Raw genomic sequence first — 20,433 nt, 5'->3', positions numbered from 1 at the left:
GTCTTATCGATAGTATGAGCTGCAACATCGATGTCTATTTCTTTCGACTTCACAACTTCCACTTTTTCGCCAGTTCAATGCCCTCAGCGAGTGTGCCAACTCGAGCATCAATAGCATAGCCCTCTTTCTCAAGCTTCTTCATCTCATCGAACAGAGAAGACAGAGGAACAGAGAAGCACTCAATGAATTCACTCTCTTCAAGTTCCGGCTTGGGATTCTGGTTCTCGGGAAGTGACATGTCCACACGAACATGGACCATGTTCAAGTTGGTGTTGCACATACCCGGGTCTAGAGACAGGAGTTAATTGTGAGCCACGCAAAAATGAAACAGATCAATCAATATGGAACACTTACCGTTAAACATCACCGGACTGGTCTGCTCCGCCACACCCACGTACCCAGTCTCCTCTTTGAGCTCTCGCACAGCACATTGCTCTACAGTCTCACCGGCATCGATAAGGCCCGCAGGGACCTCAATGACAATCTGATCAATTGGGGGCCGGTATTGCTTCTGCAGCAACAGTTCAGGCCCCGTGGATTTGTTGAGGATAGTGCAGATACCAACACCGTCGATTGCGCAGTTGGTCGGGCGGGTCTGTGGAGATCGAATTAGCCCAAGAGTCCAAGCCGAGCAAGACGCAGTTGCCGCCCTGAAATAGCAGATCACAGGTGTCATCATTCATTAAACATTTGTAACCCGAGGCAGCCAATGAAGACATCGCGGCTCGGTCCACCACAACACACCCGGGTGAGCATAGTAAGCTTATAGAAGTAGACACGGTCATGCTCCCATGTGGCTGAAGCAAAGGGGAGATCATAGATAGATCATGTGCGGGCTCAGACTGGGGTTTCAAATACTTTCTTTAGATGCAGTGCAACCACCCTTGGCAATCAAAATAAAACATGCAGTGAGACCCAAAGTTGAACAAGGCAACCTACCGTACGCTCTGCAGATTCCCAGGTGCGTTCAACGCCCAGAGGATCGGCGTAGGTGGTCTTAACTAATCGAGTCCAGCGGGCTTCGACCGGATCCTAAATTGAGGCGTCAGATATAATAATGACGAGGGCACGCGCTGCGCTAATAGCTCTTGCGGTCGTTCGTTGTCTGTCTTGAAGGGCAAACTATGAACCAAAGGGGAAAGGTGGGTTTGATAGCGTACCAGGGGGCCCTTTGAAATGTGCTTGCATTTGGTCTGGGCGGGTGCCGACATTCTCGTGAATTGAAGGCTCGGAGAGCAAGTTTCGGATGACTCGGTGAAAAAAAGGGAGTAATGGGAGTTCACTAAGTGGAGTCAAGCTTTCCCCGGGATAATCCCAATGTTGCTGGAGAGTTGGCGGGGAGGAGTAGCTGATGGTGGGGCTCCAACCCTTATCTTATCACTGTACTATTTGGGGATCCCATGTTGGAGGAATAATCTCGGGTAGATTGGACTATGAATCAAATAATGGGTATCTCATAAAACAATTGTACTTTTAAACATCACACAGACGGTATCTCATTGCTCGGAAACCTGTCTATGCGCGAGGATTGAAAGATACTAGGATAATGCGCAGAATCAAGAAATAAGCAACTGCCGGCTAACATAAGCTCGCAGCAGCTCAGAGAACCGCATTTTCTTCTGCATCCGAATGGAATCATGTCCACTCTGCAATAAGAATGCCGAGATGAGGAAAAGTGGGGTTCATCTCACATAAACATGTGTCGCAAAAGTAACAGACCTAAATAAAAGCTCCAGAACGACCATTCGCTTGCTATCATGATATCGTGCAGGCGTTAATAAAAGACCGAGGACCATCACAGGCTAGACTGAGGACCCTCGCTATCAGCTCCACTCTCAATGAACTTCAGGCACTTGTCGAATTGAGACCAGTCGGTCATGAGGATCTTGGCTCCGAGTTCCATCAGGCGCTTGCCCATCTCCTCCTGCATGTCACTGCTGTAGCTGCCAACGTAGGCAATGACGGGGATGCCGGCACGGATAGCAGAGAGTGCGCCGGACTTGCTGTCCTCTATGGCGATAGTCTCGGCGGCAGTCTTCTTGACGTACTCAAGAGCATGAAGGTAGATAGCCGGGTCAGGCTTGGAAGTGGGCTTGGGCAGCGAGGTAGCAGCGCTGAAAACCATGTCTTCAGCGAAGTACTTGTCCTGGCCGACCTTCTTGATGGATGCGCGCACGCGACGCAGAGCTGAGGATGAGACGACCGCCATGCCGTACTTCTTCGAATCGTAGAGTCTTTGCAGGACCTCGGAAGCACCGGCGCAAGGCTGAGCCTTAGCTTCCAGCTTCTCAATGACCTTGTTCTCCTCCTCGGTGACGTATCTCTCAAGCTCGTCCTGTTCCAATTCAAACTTGTACTTGGATTGTAGCGAAATCATCATGCCTCGGAAGTTCTGGCCGACAAAGTCCTTGATGAGCTGGCCACCGGTGTAGCGATCAGGAATACCCTGTTTCTCCAGGATCTCGTTGGCCAAGTCGGCGCAGGCCTCAAAGGCTAACTCCTCCGACAGGACAAGAGTGTTGTCGCAGTCGAAGAAGAGCTCGGTGATCTGCGGGACGGTTAGCGTCGGTGGGTCTGAGAGCCACGAGGGGATCCGCGAACCTTAGGCATGATGAAGAGTAAGATTGATCCCTGGGAACAGAGAACTGGGTAGTTGAAAAGTGAATTGGCAATACACCGAGGTAGCAAGACGGGATGTCTGATCTAGAGTTGATCTAGAATGATCTAAGTGGACTAGTACCAGAGAAAAGGAGGGAAAGGTGAAGTGAGAGAAGCCACAAAAGGAACGAGACAATTGACCGAAGGGGACGGGGGAAAGAGGCATTTAAGGGCAGGGACCCGGTCTACGGAAAGCAGGAAAGAATGACGCTGCCACAATGAGATTCTCCGGGCAGTTGCGGGTCCGCGGGGCTTGAGATCGCGGGCCGTTACGTAGGTATCAGTACGTTATCTGACATAGTAGTCACTATATGGCTACAAGTACCGGTACCCGAATTCTTGCCTATCACCGCCCGCAAACCACGGAGTAAGCAGCGCCAGAGCAGTCCCAGCTTAGCGCTTGCTATGTACTCGTAGAAAGTCGCAGAACTTCGGGTGCCGTGGTTTCACAGTCCTCGTAGAAATGAGTTCCTCGAGAATGCGTTACAGAAAGCCTAAGCGTTTTGTCTCTCTTCTCATTCTTTCCCCTTCTACTCGTGACCCCCACCCCAAAAACATGACTGGAATGCGTCCACGGGACCATATCTAGAAGATTCCATTGGATCTCCTTCAGTAACCTAAGGGCCCAAACTCGTGCCGCTCGGTCGTACGGCGATTCGTTTGAATCCTGGGCTATTGAGCTCCGGCTCACAACGTGACCCTGGTCGCGCGGGGATTCCCCAGGGGGTTGGAGGATGCTGCATAAACCTTCCTCGGAGACATTTGCAATGGATGCTCTAGATTGAAAACCTCGGGACTATTTTTATTGTAAGTGGAATCAAGAAACAAACTGAAAATAGAAACTTCTAGAAGTCAGGATGAGATAGGAGGAGCGGATAAGGGATCCACGGTGAAGCGTCGTCTGTATTGTGCTAGCTTCGAGTATTGCACAGCTTTTCGTCTTCAAGTAGATTCCAACATCAGTGTCAAGGAAGATCGACACGACTCATGCTCATGTTCGTATATGTCAATTAGTCCTAAATGAATCTAAATCCAAATCCAAATCTGGCGTATAGACTTGGACTGTACAGCTTTCTGGTAGTTGACCAAGTACTTGACCTCGCAGTTTTTGCCCCTCATTCCTCCCCTCCCCCCACCACCATTCGATTCCATACCCCGCTGAACCTGAATTTACTGACTCACCAAATTCAGTGACGACCAGCCCGAATTGGGCGACAGCATGTCTCCACTCTCTTAAACCCCACCGTCATGCTGATTGGCCGGTTCATCCGTGGATCTTGAACGCATCTGCCCTTTTCGCGACTTGCACGGGTTCTCTTTGATATTTGCCCTGACAGCAACGTCCATTGGACTTCAACAGCTGGATTCGCAGTCCGTTTCCGAGCAAGCGCCTGGATCTCGGCCGAGTGCCATTCGGTACTACCCCAAAGTACGACCGCAGCTTTAAGTGCTATACCCAGGCTAAATTAGTTGGCCCGTTTCAACATGGGATCGGCATCGTTTCCGACCCTGGATGCGCTTCATTTCCCGTCTGCCCAACAGTCCATCTCGCAGACACTGTCCTCCTTGCGTCGCTCGGCTCTGTCGGTTTCCAACCGGCTCCAGTCCATTGAGGCGGACGCGGAATTTGTGCGAGAAGCTGCAGACCACTATGGTTTGCCGCTAGTTGCCAATGAACGTTGTGGCAGCTGGTATATCTCGCCTGATGCCAAGACAGGCAGCGCCTATTTCAAGAGCACAGATGGCCACACCGGCCAATGGGACTTTAGCTTTCGTAGGCTGAACCTGCAGCTTCTCCCGCTGGCTAGGGAGCATGGGGGGTTAGTTGATTCCGTTTCTCACCGGTACCAGTGAAGAGATGATTGGAAGCTCCGATCATTCCGTTGCCGTCTCCCTTCCACGTTCCTTTTTCTAGGCCTTCATTGGGCTGTGACAACCATTTTCTATACCCGACGACTTGCATTAAATGACTCCAAACTGACTATTTTCATCTCAACGCGATAGATGTGTAATTGTCGACTCAACCCGCCGAGGTAAACGTACGTATCAGCCCGCGGAACGTGATGGCCTAGTCGGCGCCATCTCCGTTTCCACATCTGTCACCGTGCACCGAGGCTTACACCAAAGTCTACAGTGATGCCAGATGCCCTGTCGAAGACAATCCCGATCTGGTGCGCCGTGATCAATCGAGCTCTCTTCCCGACGCAGACAGATTTCCACCCCGTGCAACTGCCACCCAACTTCCTCGGCGAATCCGAGGAATCACAGATCGAAACCCGCATCGATGGCTTCGTTTCATCGCTGAAGGTAAGATGCCTGCAAATAGCTCGGCAAGGGTTCTTGTTTTGACTGGCCTCTTCACCCGGGTGAAAAAGGTTACGTGAATAGCAGGCTGATATCATCAAACCAGGGCCTCAAGCTCGACCTAGACCAGCTGCGGCAGCAGCTGGGGAAGCCCATCCGTGTTGCATGGGCCAATCGCACGTATTTCTATCCGACAGATCTGTCCAAGAACGATGCCTATATCCTTTTTGTCTTGTGCTCCGCCTCAAAACGTGTCCATGGTGCCGAGATGTCCGAAGGTGGATACATCCAGGGTGCTGGTGACGACAGCGAGGGCTGGGCGCACGGGCTGACACCCCCGATCTTTTGGGCGAATCAGGCTGTTCTGAAGCAAACCCCCGAAGAAGACCTTCCGAATCTTATTGCTGAGTTAGTCAAGCAATACCAACAACGGAGTGATGGACAGGGTGCAACTCGGGTTTCTCCAACTCAGAACCTTTTCCTCGGTCAAACGAACGCAGCTGTGAATGACAGCGGTCAGTATGATCTAGTCATTGATTGTAATGGAAGTTCTGCTGCCGCGGAAGGCAACAAAAAGCGTCTGAATTTAGGGTGCGGGTCGTTGAAGCTGGGCAGTCGGGATCTACGCAAGGCCCTTGATAAAGTCAAAGAGTTCGTCAGCGCGCAACTGGAAGCCGACACATCGCGCTCACTACTGGTGACCTGCGAAACAGGAAAAGATCTGTCTGCGGGAGCTTTACTGGCAATTATTTGCTTGTTCTACAAGGACGATGGTATGTGCTATGCCCCAGAAAATTCTGGATAAATTCAGACGCTAGAAGAAATGGGGAATAAAAAAAAAAAGACTAACTCTAATCGTCCAGGAACGTTTGATATCTCGCAGAGCAAGAACCTGATCGGCAAGCAGTTTATCCGACAGCGTCTCGCGTGGATCGTTTCGTCGAAACATGACGTGAATCCGTCTCGCTCGACACTTCAATCAGTGAACGCCTTTTTGATGTCGTGATCCGGGTTGAGAATGCATCATGTGCGGCCTAGCCCTGTCTGATAGAAACACCATGATTCTGAAATGACACACTGTATGGAGCTCACTCGTTCTCAACGGCCTCCACAATAGCTCCTGCGGCACCTTGGTCGAGAGAATCCAAGAGGTCCATGTCGTCCGCACTGAGATCGAAGCCGAAGACGTCGGCATTGGCTGCAATTCGCTCTGCAGTGTCAGATTTCGGCAGAGGCACCCATCGCTTCTGCAGCGCATAACGGATCAGCACCTGCTGCGTCGACTGGTTGTACCTCTTGGCGATCTCGACAAGCGTTGGCTCGTTGGCCTTATTGTTACGGACAATCGGCGAATAGGCCTCGACGACAACGCCGTGCTGCTTGCAGTATGCGTCAATCGTTCGCTGCTGGCACCAGGGGTGGAGCTGTGAGTGCATCGCGAGTCAGCCCAAGATCAAATAAATGGGAATTTTAGTGAATAAGCAAAGCAGGGGACAAACCTCAAGTTGGTTCACATGCGGCGGCCAAATCTTGGCATACGCCTTCATCTCCTCAATATGCTGCACACCGTAGTTGCTCACACCGATGCTCTTGGCCTTGCCCTCTCCATGTAACCTCTCCAGCGCTTGCCACAGCTGCTTCCGACCTGCAGACCCAGAGCTAGAGCTATGGATCAAGAACAGATCAACATATCCGCCAGGTCCTCCGACCTTCTCAACGCTCTCCAGCAGCTTGGCATAGGTCGCCTCGACTGAGCCGGCGGGGCTAAGAATCTTAGTCGTAGTAAAGATCTGGTCGCGGGGCAGACCACTGGTGCGCAGGGCCTCGCCAACCTCGCTTTCGTTACCGTAGAATTGCGCGGTGTCAATGTGTCGGTATCCCACTTCCAGAGCCTTGAGGCACGACTGGACGCATTGAGCGGAGGGGGAACGGTAGACGCCAAAGCCCAGGCGCGGAATGCGCTCGCTGCTGTTGGGAAGCGGGAGGGTATCGGAAATTTTAATAGACATGGTGATTATGGAGGGTATCGGGGGAATCGAGAAGTCGCAAAGGTAGGGGAATTGATTAAAAATCGAAAATGAGGTCGAGTTCGAGTTTCGTAGCTGCATGCCCCGCTCTTAGCCGGACCACGCCAATGGAATGATATCATCCGCGATTGCTCCTGTTTCTGTATAGCATCCATGGCGTGCTCGGACATTCTTCTCCCTACTCTCTACTTGGTGGCGAGATCACGCCATTTTTGGTCTTCAGTCTTTCCATCGTTACCTCTTTACCTCTTCTAGGCTGTGCCAACTGCTTATGCAGTGGATGTCGTTTCCCTGACTCATAACGGCGGGCCTCGGTCGTGACGGGTAGTCCTCAAGCCACCAAGGTACCAAGGTACTTAGTAGTAAAGTAAGAGGATCTATTAATTCAATGAACTGTTGTCAAGCGTCCAGACATCCAGTCCTACCCAGTAGTTCGAATATGACATGCAGATATCGACCGTGCTAAGATCTAAAGATAGAACAGGGTGATCAAGGGATACCCGATCGCTAGGGATGAACATGAACACCCATAATGTTACTAACGTCTACCTGATTTCTTTTTGTTCCTCTACTCTGCCACTTTGTCACTCTGTCACTTTTCTAGAACAAAGGGTTCGACAGTCGAGTATAGAAGCGTTGCCAGGGTGACTTGGCGGAGCGGGAGAAACACCCCGCCCCTAATTGATCGACGATTTCATTAGCAAACTTCCCTTTGTGTCGGATCGCGCTCGAAATTAACCGCTGATCATCCACCTTTGATTCCACCCTTGAACCCTGATCTTTGATCCTTTTCATTGCCAATCGGCCTTAGGCCCTGGATGCCGCCCTGAGCCAACATGTTGACGGTCGAGAAGCAGTGGATTAATGTGCAGCAAAAGACCTTCACCAAATGGTCCGTCTTCCCCGCCCTTCTCTATCACTGCCACTAACTGAGCTACCTATCTAGGCTGAATGACAAGCTGAAGGCGCGGACCTTGTTCATCGCGGACTTGGTCACTGATCTATCTGACGGCGTGAGTCCTCTTCTTCCCCCGCAATTCAGCCAATATCAGCCCCTCGATCCTGGCCGCTGATCTCCCCTGCTTCCACTAGGTTATCCTCATTCATCTACTCGAAATCCTTGGTGGGGAATCCCTCGGTCGATATGCATTGAAACCGAAGCTGCGGGTGCAGAAATTCGAGAATGTCAACAAGAGTTTGGACTTTATCAAAGGAAGGAGGATTCAAATGACGAACATCGGAGCGGAGGATATCGTCGATGGCAACCGTAAAATCATCCTGGGACTGATCTGGACCCTCATTCTCCGGTTCACAATCAGCGACATCAACGAGGAGGGCATGACAGCAAAGGAGGGTCTGCTGCTATGGTGTCAACGCAAGACGGCGTGCTATGATGATGTGGAGGTTCGCGATTTCTCGACCAGTTGGAACAACGGTCTGGCTTTCTGCGCTTTGCTCGATATCCACCGACCGGACTTGATCGATTACGATTCTTTGGACAAGAGCGACCACCGTGGGAACATGAAGCTTGCATTCGACCTTGCGTCAAATGAGATCGGCATCCCCGATTTGCTCGATGTGGATGATGTGTGTGATGTGCCACGTCCCGATGACCGTTCCTTGATGACCTATATCGCTTACTGGTTCCATGCCTTTTCACAACTGGAGAGAGTCGAAAATGCCGGTCGCCGTGTCGAGAAGTTTGTGAACAATATGCATGGTGCTTGGGACATGCAAAGCGGGTACGAGCGTCGCATGCGCGAGCTGCTCCGGCTGATTCGTGCCCAGCGCGATGAATGGCAGAATTCCTCATTCGAGGGCACATACAAAGACGTCAAAGAGCAGGCACATCAGTTTTCGTTGTATAAACGAAACGAGAAGCGACAGTGGGTTGCCGAAAAGTCGGATCTGGCAGCCCTGCTGGGCAACATCAAAACGAAGCTGGGAACCTACCGACTACGCCCCTACGAGCCACCGGCGGAAGTGAGCCTGGAGACTTGCGATCAAGAATGGGAGAGTCTGACACGGGATGAGCATCAGCGCAGCCAGCTTATCAACGAGACAATTCGCGATATCAAGAACGCTCTGCGCCGTTCTTTTGCCGATAAGGCAAATGATTTTGCACTGACACTAAAGACCCTGTCATTAGCCATCTCCGGGTTGGATGGGGATGTTGAAGACCAGCTGGAGCATGTCAAGAAACTGAACGACAACATGCCGCCGCTCGATGCTTTCCTCGATACCATCGCGGAACTTGACGAACAGTGTGCCGAGGCCAACATTGAAGAGAACGATTTCACCACCTTCACCCTGGACGAACTCTCCTACGAATTGAGCCTGACGAAGTCCAGTATCTCGAAGAAGCTGGCCTTCTTGGAGAACCAGATGGTGGCCCGCAGCATGACCAACTTGACCCCCATTCAGCTGGAGGAGTTTGAGTCAGTCTTCCGCCACTTCGACCGGGACTCTTCCAATACATTGCAGGAACTGGAATTCTCTGCAGCATTGGCTAGTCTAGGTTTGGTCTATGACGAGGAAGAGATGCACCAGGTCTACGTGGAAGTGTGTGGGCCAATTCGCCTTGCACAGAACGCCGGTGTCAGCTTCGAGCAGTTCATTCGGTTCATGGTTAGTGTAACCGAGGACCAAAATACTGCGGAGCAAGTTTTCCAGAGTTTCAAGGAGGTTGCCGATGGCAAGGTATGTTCAAATCAACAATGTAAACTGTTTCTACAATATACAATACTGACGAGTCACAGCCATACGTCACTGAAATGGATCTCCGACACTCGCTGATTCCCGATGAAGTCATTGAGCACTTGGTCAAGACTATGCCTCAACATGAAGGCCCTGATATGCTGGAAGACCGAGACCTGGCCAAGTTCGACTATATCAGTTTCATGGAGAAGATGATTGAGGAAAACAAAAGGAATGGAAAGCAGTGAAGAAGTTGAAGTCCACTTGTTCTTTGCACAGCGTCGCCGGTGATACAGGAGGGTCTGTTTTGTCAAGGTGTTGCCATGATTACTGGGGTGGTGTCATTCTATTATTCTCTTTCCCCTGGCTTTCCCATATCCATCATGCATCCTGGGGTTCGGTGGTTCTTCCTCTTTTTGCATTATGTTCTGCATTCTTCTGTTTGTATTGAAACCGGGATACCATGAATTAAAAAGAACAACATAAAAAAAAGGCAACTAAACAGAAGCAGCTGATGCACTTCTCCAAATCATGTATAAACTTAAAAGAACCGTTCACTCTGGTGCCCGTAGTTCATGACACGTGATCTGGCGCCCCCAGCCAGATCGCGCATCCCGAAAGAGGCGACAATCTTCTATTCAGCCACCGCTCAGCCCTCCATCTCTACTTCATTCAATCCTCTGCGACACCTGAAAGGGTCAATCGCATTCTCTCAGATTTCCTCCCCCTCGAGCTTTTCCTTCGCTTTCTCCCCTCCCTCTCCACATATACAAGATGGATCGCAGCTTGGACGAGATCATCGCCGAAGACACCGTACGCACCCAGCTGCTACATTTTCCCCAGCCAGCCACTAACAACCAAACCCCCAATTACAGCGCATCAAGGGTCGCTCTTCTGGTGACCGTCCTTCTGGTGACCGTCCTTCGGGTGACCGTCCTTCTGGTGATCGTCTTTCTGGCGATCGTCCTTCTGGCGGTCGGCGCAATCAAGGCCGTCGTCGCGGTGAGCGTGATGGCGTTAGAAAGGTATTACCCCGGTCTCGACACCAAAGCCTGGATTTTACTGTTGCATTGAAGCATGGGAGCCCCGCTAACTTAGTTGACTTCCTTCTAGGTCCGCCCTCCTCTTCCTACACCGAGTCCTTTTGCGTCGTGACAACCGTAGCCAGTCAAGTCCTCTACATGGTCGAAGATTCGCCAACGACAAGGCCGTGGCGAACTTGCAACGCAATTGTCCTCGCTACCATTCTGACTTACAGCTAACCATCGTTCTCTTCGATTTCAACAGCCTTACGCCAAGGACTCTGTTAACTTGAACCTGTGAATATTCCTTTGTTTTTGAGTTGGTCTGGTTTGGTTGGAGGCTGACAGAGTTACTCCAATAGCGACTGGGTGCATGACAAGTTTGATGATGACCGTGAATGTGTGTGATTTCTTGTTGGCATACTGGGCTTTTTTCTGACTGTTCTTCCAGCTCGTCCATCTCGTGGCTCCCGCCATTCTGGCCGCACAGGCTCACCTGGCCGGTATGAAACGCACATGTTCCATGGACACCATTTTCAATGCCTGGGTATACTAATTCATATAGTGGCGGTCCCGCCTTGACCAAGGTTCGCGTGGAAAACCTTCACTACGACATCACCGAGAGTGATCTGGAAGTACGTGCTGCCGGATTGAACAATTCTACATCATCTAACATTTTCCAACAGGACCTCTTCGGCCGAATTGGCCCTGTTCAAGAACTTTCCCTCGTTTATGACCGCGCTGGACGCTCCGAGGGCGTTGCCTTTATCACATACGAGAGACTGAGAGACGCGCACGACTCGGTCCGCGAATTCGACGGCGCTAACGCAAAGGGCCAACCCATCCGCCTCTCCCTTGTACCTGGCCGCCGCGAGCGTACTGGCGGTACCCTCTTCGACCGCGTGGAGCGCCCGATGAGCCCTGAAAGCGAGACCGAAGGTGGAGACAGACGTCGCCGTGGAGCTGGAGGCCGCGGCCGCCGCAGCGACATAAGCAAGCCTGCCCCCGACCACATCGACCGATACATCCCCGGTCAACGCGACGCAGGTCGCAATGGTGGCCGCCGTGGAGGTGGCCGCGACAACCGTCCCCGCAACACTGAGAATGGAGGCCGTCGCTCGAACGCTCGTCCCCGTAAAACACAGGAGGAGCTCGATCAGGAGATGGAGGACTACTGGGGTGGCAAGAATGATAATGAGGGCGCTGGCGAACAGCCTGTCCAAGACGCCCCGGTTGCTACTGATGCCCCCGCGCCTGCGCCTGCGCCTGCTGGTCACGACAACGATGACATCGATATGATTGAGTGAAGGAGTGGCTACAAAACGGCCGGGACATAGCTTGCATACTGCACAACTTTTCGAAATTCGCTTCTTTTCTTCCGCTTCATCGTCAGCTCGATACATCGCTTCACTCTATGGCATGCTGCAGATGGAAGACTTGTAATTCTAATTGCATTTTATGAAATTGTCAATGGGTTATCTGGGCCGTTTTCCTTTTTCTCGATATCGAACTTAAGGCTCCACGAGTTGGGGGATTCTTATAGTCTTGGTTTTACAGCAAGTTACCATGTGCCTCGCAAGACATCAAAGAGCTCAAATATGAAATGAAGCTTCATGGACTTTCAAGTGGTTTTCTCGTCGCCCCATCTACTAATATGGAAAATTAATGGATTAAAGCGAGGGCAGCCGTTTTCGTGATAAAACACACAGGTGCCATCACAAACTACCTTATTGAGGATGTAAGAACAGAGAAAGACGATGGGAAATCTGGATGCTGTACAGTGTATATTCGTCCACTTTTAACGCCAAAGACCATACGGTTCCCGGCATGCTTTCCACAACTTGATGGTGCCGTCTTCGCTACCGGTAGCATAGAGCTTGCCATCAGGAGAGAAGCTGATAGACCAGATGGGGCCATGGTGACCCTTTTGCACCTCTGTAGTCGAATATTAGACCAATGCACCCAGCAAATAGGGGATCCCTGTGGTAACTTACCCAGCTCTTCATTCGTGTGGAGGTCATAAACCCGCGCCCACGTATCATTCGCACTACCAGTAACCAGTCGCCCAGACTCACTGTTAACAGCAGCACTAGCAACCTCATAGCCGAAGTCAACCTTCTTCAATAGACGACCCGGCTGCGTTCCATCAAAGAGATAAACGCTCTTTCCAGCAGCAACAGTCAAAATACCAGGATCATTAGGTCGCACAGCAAGGCTGTTCAACTCGCACGAGCCTATCGTGCCGTCAACGCCATACTCGAGGACAGGATGCCGCGAACGCAGATCCCACCAGCGAATCTTGCGGTCCTCGGCAGCAGTTGTCACGACATTGTAGTCCTGGTTCCAGACAATAGACTTGATCGTGCCACCATGGACGCCAGGTCCGATCTCATAGCTGGTAGGCTCTGGGCCTTGCTCTCCGCCAGTAGGCGGGAGAGGCGGCGAGGAGCCATTGCTGTTACCACCGCCGCGGGAAAGGTCAAAGATGCGGAGCTTCTTCTCTGCGCCTCCGGTTGCTAGGATCTGCGGGTTGGCCTGCATTGGGAAAGCAATTGCTCGCACGATGTGGGCGTGTTGCAGTGTGTGGAGACACTCGCCCGAGTAGGTATCCCAAACCTTTCTGTTTCCATGGTCAGTTGAATCGATTGATTATGTGAAATGTGGCTTACGCTGAGAAGTCGGCAGCAGCGGTGGCTGCGATGGTGGCATCGGCCGAGAGCCGGGATTGCCAGACAGCGCCTTTGTGGCCGAGGAATGTACCAATCCTGTCAAGCGTGTCAGCCACTGTACCTTGTGGCCTATCCTAGAATGAGTTTGACATACCAATCACCAGTGATGCCATCTCTGAGCATAGGGTTGTTATCTGATCGAGGGAGATGAGTTTTATATGCACTAAAATCTTTTTGGAATTTTCAGATTGATACCTTTGCACGCAGAAATGATATAGTACTGATCGTCCTCGACATTCGACGAGAAACTTAAATGGGTCACGGGACGAGAATGTCCGTGACAGGTCAGAGGGACCACCTTGGGGATATCTGCCGACGATTAATACACAGTCATGATCAGGAAACACCTCGCAACTCACCAGAAGCCATGGTGTCTTCGGAGAATATTCGATCAGCGTGTAGTGAAAGAGAGAGAGAGAGAGAGAGAGAGAGAGAGAGAGAGAGAGAGAGAGAGAGAGACAGGAGTCTTCAAGAATTCACTATGGCCACCACAAGGCAGGCTTGGAGAGGAAAGCCCGATTCGGTCTGAAGTAAAGTACCAAAGAGATTCGTCAGGGTCGTCAATTCATCAAGATCTGAAGCAGAGGGTGGCAGGACCACTCGTGGTGTCGATCGAACTGATCGTAGAATTGATCTGGTGAATATTAACGGGGCTCCTGCAGCCACACTGCTGTGCTGAGCTAACCACGCTAGTCCCGATATGGCCTAACCGCCTCGCTCTACTTCTACTTCAACCTCGATTGCGACTGTTGATTTTCACTTGCAGCTGCTGCTGGACTCGAGTGTGGGCTTTGAAGCGTGAACCTTCCTGTAGAATTATCTGGATGGCCACTTGTCGGGTCCGTTCATGTCAGCTAGGAACCAGGAGGGGTTTGCTTTCACCGCCAACTCCCGTCTGCCCGGCTTGGGCAAACATCGCTCTTTAGAAACTGCTGCTAAATATGTTACTTGACCTAAATACAGAACGGTAAAACACCAAAAAGACAGTATGGAAAGCAAATTACTGCCAGTCAAATGCATCAATGGATCCAAGGTTGCGCTGATTTGGTTCAGCAATCCTACTCTGGTGCGGAACCCTGGCGCAAAACTCGTCTGGACTTAGCAATTCCCGTGATCTTCCAGATGACCTTCTAGCAGGTTCGTCATAGCTCCACCGCCCACGTGATAGGATGCGCGGCGGGGACCCCAGGAACGACGAACGGACAACAACTCCCAGCCAGGTACCTCATTGCTTGATAAGCCATATTTTTGCTCTTGTCGCCTTTTTTTTTCCCACTTCAATTCTCTCTTCAGTTGTTTGTATGCCTGACTTCAAGATCTCCGCATCCCTTGAAGGCCACGGCGATGATGTAAGGCTCCCACTCCCGGCTGTCTCGACAAGACACCTTGCTACTGCATGTGATCTAGCTCACTGACTCCAAATCTTCATTCCAGGTACGCGCCGTGGCCTTTCCCAACCCGAATGCTGCCCTGTCAGCTTCACGCGATGCAACAGTCCGGCTCTGGAAGCTCGTCTCTACCCCACCCCCCTCATACGACTACACAATCACTGCACATGGTCAGGCTTTTATCAACAGTTTAGCCTACCTCCAACCTACAGCCGAGTATCCCGAGGGTCTTATTTTATCTGGTGGACAGGATACCATCATTGAAGCCCGACAACCCGGAAAGGGATCGGACGACAATGCGGATGCTATGCTCCTGGGCCATGCCCACAACATCTGTGCTCTCGATGTATCACCTGATAGCGGATGGATTGTCAGTGGTAGCTGGGACTCGTCAGCTCGGATCTGGAAGGTTGGGAAATGGGAGACTGATGTCGTATTGGATGGCCATGAAGGAAGCGTATGGGCGGTGCTGGCCTACGATAAGAACACGGTTATCACCGGTACGTTGACTCTCCATTATGAGGGTTACTGATGAAGCGATGAACTGACATTACCCAAGGCTGCGCCGACAAGATGATTCGCATATTCAATATCTCCGGAAAGCTCCTTGCCAGTATACAGAACTCCAATGACGTTGTGCGGGCCCTCTGTAGGGTCCCCTCTTCGAACCCGACTGGAGCGCAGTTTGCATCGGCCAGTAATGATGGCATCATTCGACTCTACACTCTGCAGGGCGATCTGGTCGCTTCTCTTCATGGTCACGAGAGCTTCGTCTATTCTCTGGCTGCGCTGCCTTCCGGTGAGCTAGTGAGCTCAGGCGAAGACCGAACCGTCAGAGTATGGAATGGAATTCAATGCGTTCAGACTATTACCCACCCTGCCATCTCGGTTTGGAGTGTTGCTGCGTGTAGCGAAACGGGTGACATCATTACTGGTGCTAGTGATCGCATTGCTCGTATTTTTAGCCGAAGTCCGGAGCGACAGGCGGCACCGGAGGTTATTGAGTTGTTTGATCAGGCTGTCAAGGAGTCAGCCATTCCAGCGCAACAAGTTGGGAATATCAACAAAGAGCAATTACCCGGCCCGGAGTTCCTCAAGCAGAAGTCAGGAACAAAGGAGGGCCAAATTCAGATGATCAATGAACCTGATGGTAGCATCACGGCTCACACTTGGTCAGCAGCAACACAGGAGTGGATTGCAGTTGGCACAGTGGTGGACTCGGCAGGAAGCAGTGGTCGTAAAACAGAATACCTTGGGCAGGACTATGATTATGTCTTCGACGTCGATATCGAAGACGGCAAGCCTCCGCTCAAACTCCCCTACAATGCCTCACAGAACCCTTACGAAGCAGCCACCAAGTTCATTGGCGACAACGAGCTGCCTATGACCTACCTGGACCAGGTTGCAAACTTCATCACACAGAACACCCAGGGTGCAACTTTGGGCCAATCTCAAGATTCCGCTCCTCCCGGTTCAGATCCCTGGGGCTCTGATCGACGATACCGTCCTGGAGACGCTTCAGCTGCCGAGAATACCCCACCGTCCATTCCCGATGAGCGCACCCAGGTTCTTCCCCAAAAGACTTATCTTTCTATCCGTTCAGCAAACCTCAAAGTCGTTACAAAGAAGCTCCAAGAAATTAATGAGAAGCTTCTTTCCGAAGGTGCCAAGGATAAGGCATTAACCCCATCAGAGATGCAAGATATTGTGGCTCTGTCTGGCAAGTTAGAATCCTCCCAGCAGCTTCCAGACTCCCCAGTGGTCGAAGCTGGAGTTCCACTGGTATTCAAGGCCGCTACGGCATGGCCCACTGCAAACAGGCTCCCGGGGCTGGATCTTCTTCGTCTGCTGGCTGCCGCCGCACCATTGGCCGCGACCACGGAGTTTAATGGGGATGACCTCGTGACAGGGCTTCTGGCCAGCGGGATATTCGAGACCCCGCTCAATGTCAACAATGCAATGCTGTCTATTCGAACCTTTGCCAATCTTTTCGAGACAACCGCTGGACGGTCCCTGGCTATGAACACATTCGACCAAATTCTGACCGGTGTGAGATCTGCTCTGTCAAACAGTGGCGACTCGCCCAACCGCAACCTCACTATCGCTGTTACCACCTTATACATCAACTTCGCTGTCTACCTCACCTCCGAGGGCCGAGCATCGGCCCCCGAATCCGCAGAGCGAGGTTTGATCCTGCTCGAGGAACTATACAAGATAGTTGCGGGCGAGAGGGACTCTGAGGCAGTCTACCGAGGTCTCGTTTCTTTGGGAACTTTGGTCAAGGCTCTAGGAGCCGAGGTCAAGAGTGCAGCCAAAGATATCTACGAGATCGAAAGCATCCTCTCACGCGTCTCTTCATCGGCAGTTGGAAAAGAGCCCCGAGTGAAGGGCATCATTGGCGAGATCAAGGAATCTCTCTAAGTCTTATGGCTACGAGCTATTCTTATGGAGGATGCATAGATAGAACTTACGCTACTTCTTAACGACAACAACACGATATCCATACCTCGGTTTCAACATTCTCCTTGTCTCATTTTCACATTGTAGAAATCTAAAGTCTTCCCTCCGCATCAACCCCAACTTCCATAACCTGGTCAATTCCCGGATACGGCGGAGAGTCAATACCGTACTTATCGGTAATATCCTTAGACAAGAACCGACCGCCAATGAAGTGTCTTCCCCGATAGAACTTAACACATGGCTTAGGGGCCGTCAAACTAATCAGCGCTGCGGGCATGAACTTCGCACCCGGTCCCTCCTTTGGTGGTCCGCTCTGAATATCCCATGAGCTGGGCGCGTCGACACTCAGTACCGAGACAGAAGCAGACTCGATTTGTGAGACGATAGAGCCGAACGGGTCACGCAACGGTCCACCAAAGGAGAAGCCGAAGATAGCGTCGACGAGGAAGTCGGTGGAATTAAGAGCAGCCGAGAAATCCGTAATGAATGGAACAGAAAGATTCTCGAGTTGTGTTTTCAGGCGCTGATAGAGCTCATTCTTCCCTTGCTTTGGGTAGAACACGGATGGTTTGTAGCCGTATTGGGCGAGGTGTCGGGCTGCTACGAGACCGTCGCCGCCTGTGCATTGTTAGATGCATTCGGGTTATCTTGCTAGTCATGAGAAATGCTGGCTCTTACCGTTATTTCCTGGCCCGCATACGACGAGTATATTCTTTCCAGAACTAAGGGGGTGGACTCGCCAGACTGTTGGATCGTGTGTTAGCATCCGGCTTTGAAGTGGGTTAGGACTAAGTAACTAACCAGCCTGGGAAACAGAGAGGCCTGCCAGTTCCATTAGCTGGTCAAGAGACCAACCTCCCATGTCCATGAGGTCCTTGTCAAGGGAAGCGGCATCTTTGGCTGAAATCGCCTGGTATGATCAATCAGTAGAGCTTTCCAGGTGGTGGACGTGAAGCATACCTTCAGCGACATTGTTGTGATCTTACTGTAGCGACGAAAAGCAGAGAGTGAAGACCGTCCGATGCAAGCCGAACGGAACATAAACCAGCGTTATAGTGGATGTACTAGGACTATCGAGACAAGTGCAATTTAATTGAGGTGGAAGAGGTGGAAGAGCTAACAAGATAGTGATGCCCTTATACATCGCATTGCATCATATCCCGCACTAGTACGCATTTGGCAGTTACGGAACAACCCTTAACCCGAATATCCCTAAGTTTTGCGGAGTTTTGGTCTCTCGAGCATCGCGCTGTCCATTTCAATCGCAATTACCCCTACACATTCTCCGCCATGGTTCTCCGGATTCGGTTGGCTCGCTTCGGCAACAAGCACGACCCCTTCTACAACATCGTCGTTGCGCAGGCTCGGTACGTGGCCCTGTTCCGGTCCACACGACATCTTCAATGCCATCCATCTGGTTCGGATAGAGAATCGCGGAAGATTGAATTCGTGCTGGACTGTTCGTTGCCAAGAATCAAATCAAGCTTACACTCGCTCTCTAGATCTGCCCGCGGCGCGAAGCCTCTCGAGGTTATCGGCACCTTCAACCCCATCCCGAAGCAACCGACCAACCTGTACAATGAGAACGCCAATGCCCGCGCATACAAGGAGATTGCCCTCGACCGGTCTCGTGCGAAGTACTGGCTCGGTGTCGGCGCGCAGCCTAGTGATCCGGTGTGGAAGCTGTTGAGCATGGTAAGTTGGGATGTGCCGGAGAGCCGTTACTGTAATAGGATGGACATAATGCCGCGGGCCTTGAACAGTCCGCGCACTGTCTTATTCTATCTCTGGACGTGCTATCCGGTCTAAGATTCGGCATCTGGACTGATTTGCTGACTTGATTGATCTCAGGCCGGACTCGTCGAGAAGAAGCCTGCTACCTACGAAAAGGCATGATACTGTCAACCCTTGATTGAGAGCGTCAGGCTCGAGTGTGGTTTTCGATCTGTCTTTGAAATCCGCTGCATGTGGATATGAGGGTGCGCTCAACGGGGTGTCTCAGTTGATAGACGGGAAATTTCCTTGTGTATCATCACCCTCTGGGCCTGTCGTGCCATGTGCATCTTTACGGGCCAAGGCGAAAGGGCCAAGCGACTCGGGAATGGCTTCTGTTTTGTTTCTATCACTGGCATTTGCGGCGTTACTGAGTTGGGCCATTTGGGAAGCCCGGGACAAAGAACCCAAACCCTATGTATATTACGTGACCGATGCTCGGACCCTGCTCGTAGCACTTTCCAGCATGAAATCCTACTTGACAACTTAGGAACCTCTGCATGAACACCCAGGTGGAGCAAGTGTAGATCTGGGGGGATGAAACACCCCACAGCTGATTCGAGTGAAACGAGGTCATGCCAAGTAAGCTTTCCCGATTATGTGGTCAACACAGCGACAAAGCAACAAAGCAACAAAGAGAGGGGGGGGATCAAACCAAAAGTGACGCGCCCATGACCGGCTCTCGCACCAGGCACGAACAAAAGGCGGTTCTAAACCACATCGGGGCTGGTCGCTGTACTCCGACGAGCAGTGCGTTGTGGACACGGCCCAACCAGACCCCAAGACCGACCTCCAAGGCTCGATAAGCCATGGCCAATTCCAGTAGATCAGCCAATCTCCAGGGGCGCAGCAGGTTCAACCCATGGCAATTGGTGGTGTAGTGCTGGAGGATCGCCGGCTTTTGACTTTCTAGATTCCACGGCTGACAGCGTGCTGTGTGCGAGTCCACTGGTGCCTGAGTCACTTGATGATCGCCAGGAATGAGACGGGTTTCCGGGTGCTTTGATGGGCTTTTGCTGAACTCTGAACCTCTGAACCTCTGAACCTCTGAACCTCTGAACTCTGGGGGGAGGGGGGGGGGAAGATCCACTGTTCATAGACTTGATTTGTCAGAAATACTGTGAAGGAACTGTAGGCCCCGTTGGAGTGTGTATGTTTCGTGTCTAGTGTCTAGAGTATCGAGGGTATCGAGGGTCTAGGATCTAGGGTTTCTAGCGCATCTAGTCTAGTGAGTATCAACATAATACTCATACGTATAGGACGTCCAATGTTTCATTCTTGACGGAGCATCTGCAAGCCCGTTGAACCATATGAGATAATGGCGCTGTTCTGAAACGGGTCGAGTACGATACACAGAAGTACCGAAGTGGCTGGT

At 51.5% G+C, this 20,433-nt stretch overlaps 11 protein-coding genes across 11 annotated transcripts; 6 read left to right on the top strand and 5 right to left on the bottom strand.

Moving 5' to 3' along the window:
* Positions 1 to 49: 49 nt before the first annotated feature.
* On the bottom strand, positions 50 to 1,211 carry N7443_004257 (MutT/nudix family protein; the record flags this gene model as incomplete). Its single annotated transcript, XM_056884313.1, has 4 exons — positions 50 to 288; positions 355 to 595; positions 940 to 1,032; positions 1,161 to 1,211. The coding sequence occupies 4 exons, from the start codon at positions 1,209 to 1,211 to the stop codon at positions 50 to 52; spliced, it is 624 nt and encodes a 207-aa protein (XP_056742591.1).
* A 584-nt stretch (positions 1,212 to 1,795) lies between these two features.
* Positions 1,796 to 2,610, bottom strand: N7443_004256 (HAD family hydrolase; the record flags this gene model as incomplete). Its single annotated transcript, XM_056884312.1, has 2 exons — positions 1,796 to 2,548; positions 2,602 to 2,610. The coding sequence occupies 2 exons, from the start codon at positions 2,608 to 2,610 to the stop codon at positions 1,796 to 1,798; spliced, it is 762 nt and encodes a 253-aa protein (XP_056742590.1).
* A 1,533-nt stretch (positions 2,611 to 4,143) lies between these two features.
* Positions 4,144 to 5,968, top strand: N7443_004255 (initiator tRNA phosphoribosyl transferase family protein; the record flags this gene model as incomplete). The annotated part of the gene is made up of 5 exons (XM_056884311.1): positions 4,144 to 4,502; positions 4,663 to 4,701; positions 4,773 to 4,965; positions 5,069 to 5,735; positions 5,826 to 5,968. The coding sequence occupies 5 exons, from the start codon at positions 4,144 to 4,146 to the stop codon at positions 5,966 to 5,968; spliced, it is 1,401 nt and encodes a 466-aa protein (XP_056742589.1).
* An 82-nt stretch (positions 5,969 to 6,050) lies between these two features.
* N7443_004254 (aldo/keto reductase family protein) lies at positions 6,051 to 6,971 on the bottom strand (the record flags this gene model as incomplete). The annotated part of the gene is made up of 2 exons (XM_056884310.1): positions 6,051 to 6,386; positions 6,462 to 6,971. The coding sequence occupies 2 exons, from the start codon at positions 6,969 to 6,971 to the stop codon at positions 6,051 to 6,053; spliced, it is 846 nt and encodes a 281-aa protein (XP_056742588.1).
* An 854-nt stretch (positions 6,972 to 7,825) lies between these two features.
* Positions 7,826 to 9,934, top strand: N7443_004253 (alpha-actinin, sarcomeric (f-actin cross linking protein); the record flags this gene model as incomplete). Its single annotated transcript, XM_056884309.1, has 4 exons — positions 7,826 to 7,881; positions 7,936 to 8,002; positions 8,082 to 9,689; positions 9,749 to 9,934. The coding sequence occupies 4 exons, from the start codon at positions 7,826 to 7,828 to the stop codon at positions 9,932 to 9,934; spliced, it is 1,917 nt and encodes a 638-aa protein (XP_056742587.1).
* A 526-nt stretch (positions 9,935 to 10,460) lies between these two features.
* N7443_004252 (uncharacterized protein) lies at positions 10,461 to 10,948 on the top strand (the record flags this gene model as incomplete). Its single annotated transcript, XM_056884308.1, has 2 exons — positions 10,461 to 10,499; positions 10,562 to 10,948. 2 exons carry the CDS (start codon positions 10,461 to 10,463, stop codon positions 10,946 to 10,948), a joined length of 426 nt encoding a protein of 141 aa, XP_056742586.1.
* Positions 10,949 to 11,247: 299 nt separating this feature from the next.
* Positions 11,248 to 12,015, top strand: N7443_004251 (putative RNA binding protein; the record flags this gene model as incomplete). Its single annotated transcript, XM_056884307.1, has 2 exons — positions 11,248 to 11,343; positions 11,395 to 12,015. 2 exons carry the CDS (start codon positions 11,248 to 11,250, stop codon positions 12,013 to 12,015), a joined length of 717 nt encoding a protein of 238 aa, XP_056742585.1.
* A 491-nt stretch (positions 12,016 to 12,506) lies between these two features.
* On the bottom strand, positions 12,507 to 13,806 carry N7443_004250 (WD40 repeat domain-containing protein; the record flags this gene model as incomplete). Its single annotated transcript, XM_056884306.1, has 6 exons — positions 12,507 to 12,643; positions 12,703 to 13,328; positions 13,378 to 13,473; positions 13,532 to 13,571; positions 13,633 to 13,746; positions 13,797 to 13,806. The coding sequence occupies 6 exons, from the start codon at positions 13,804 to 13,806 to the stop codon at positions 12,507 to 12,509; spliced, it is 1,023 nt and encodes a 340-aa protein (XP_056742584.1).
* Positions 13,807 to 14,738: 932 nt separating this feature from the next.
* N7443_004249 (WD repeat PLAP family protein) lies at positions 14,739 to 17,246 on the top strand (the record flags this gene model as incomplete). Its single annotated transcript, XM_056884305.1, has 3 exons — positions 14,739 to 14,786; positions 14,845 to 15,325; positions 15,385 to 17,246. 3 exons carry the CDS (start codon positions 14,739 to 14,741, stop codon positions 17,244 to 17,246), a joined length of 2,391 nt encoding a protein of 796 aa, XP_056742583.1.
* Positions 17,247 to 17,376: 130 nt separating this feature from the next.
* Positions 17,377 to 18,257, bottom strand: N7443_004248 (NADHX epimerase; the record flags this gene model as incomplete). Its single annotated transcript, XM_056884304.1, has 4 exons — positions 17,377 to 17,903; positions 17,964 to 18,029; positions 18,087 to 18,195; positions 18,246 to 18,257. 4 exons carry the CDS (start codon positions 18,255 to 18,257, stop codon positions 17,377 to 17,379), a joined length of 714 nt encoding a protein of 237 aa, XP_056742582.1.
* Positions 18,258 to 18,575: 318 nt separating this feature from the next.
* Positions 18,576 to 19,181, top strand: N7443_004247 (mitochondrial 37S ribosomal protein bS16m; the record flags this gene model as incomplete). The annotated part of the gene is made up of 3 exons (XM_056884303.1): positions 18,576 to 18,652; positions 18,788 to 18,980; positions 19,137 to 19,181. 3 exons carry the CDS (start codon positions 18,576 to 18,578, stop codon positions 19,179 to 19,181), a joined length of 315 nt encoding a protein of 104 aa, XP_056742581.1.
* Between the last annotated feature and the right edge of the window lie 1,252 nt (positions 19,182 to 20,433).

The sequence above is a fragment of the Penicillium atrosanguineum genome (assembly GCF_028827265.1).
Source record: "Penicillium atrosanguineum strain IBT 20685 chromosome Unknown utg000003l_segment0_segment0, whole genome shotgun sequence".
Taxonomy (NCBI): Eukaryota; Fungi; Ascomycota; class Eurotiomycetes; order Eurotiales; family Aspergillaceae; genus Penicillium; species Penicillium atrosanguineum.
The sequence above is the reverse complement of the archived record's forward strand: the minus strand, read 5'-3'. Positions and strand labels throughout refer to the sequence as shown.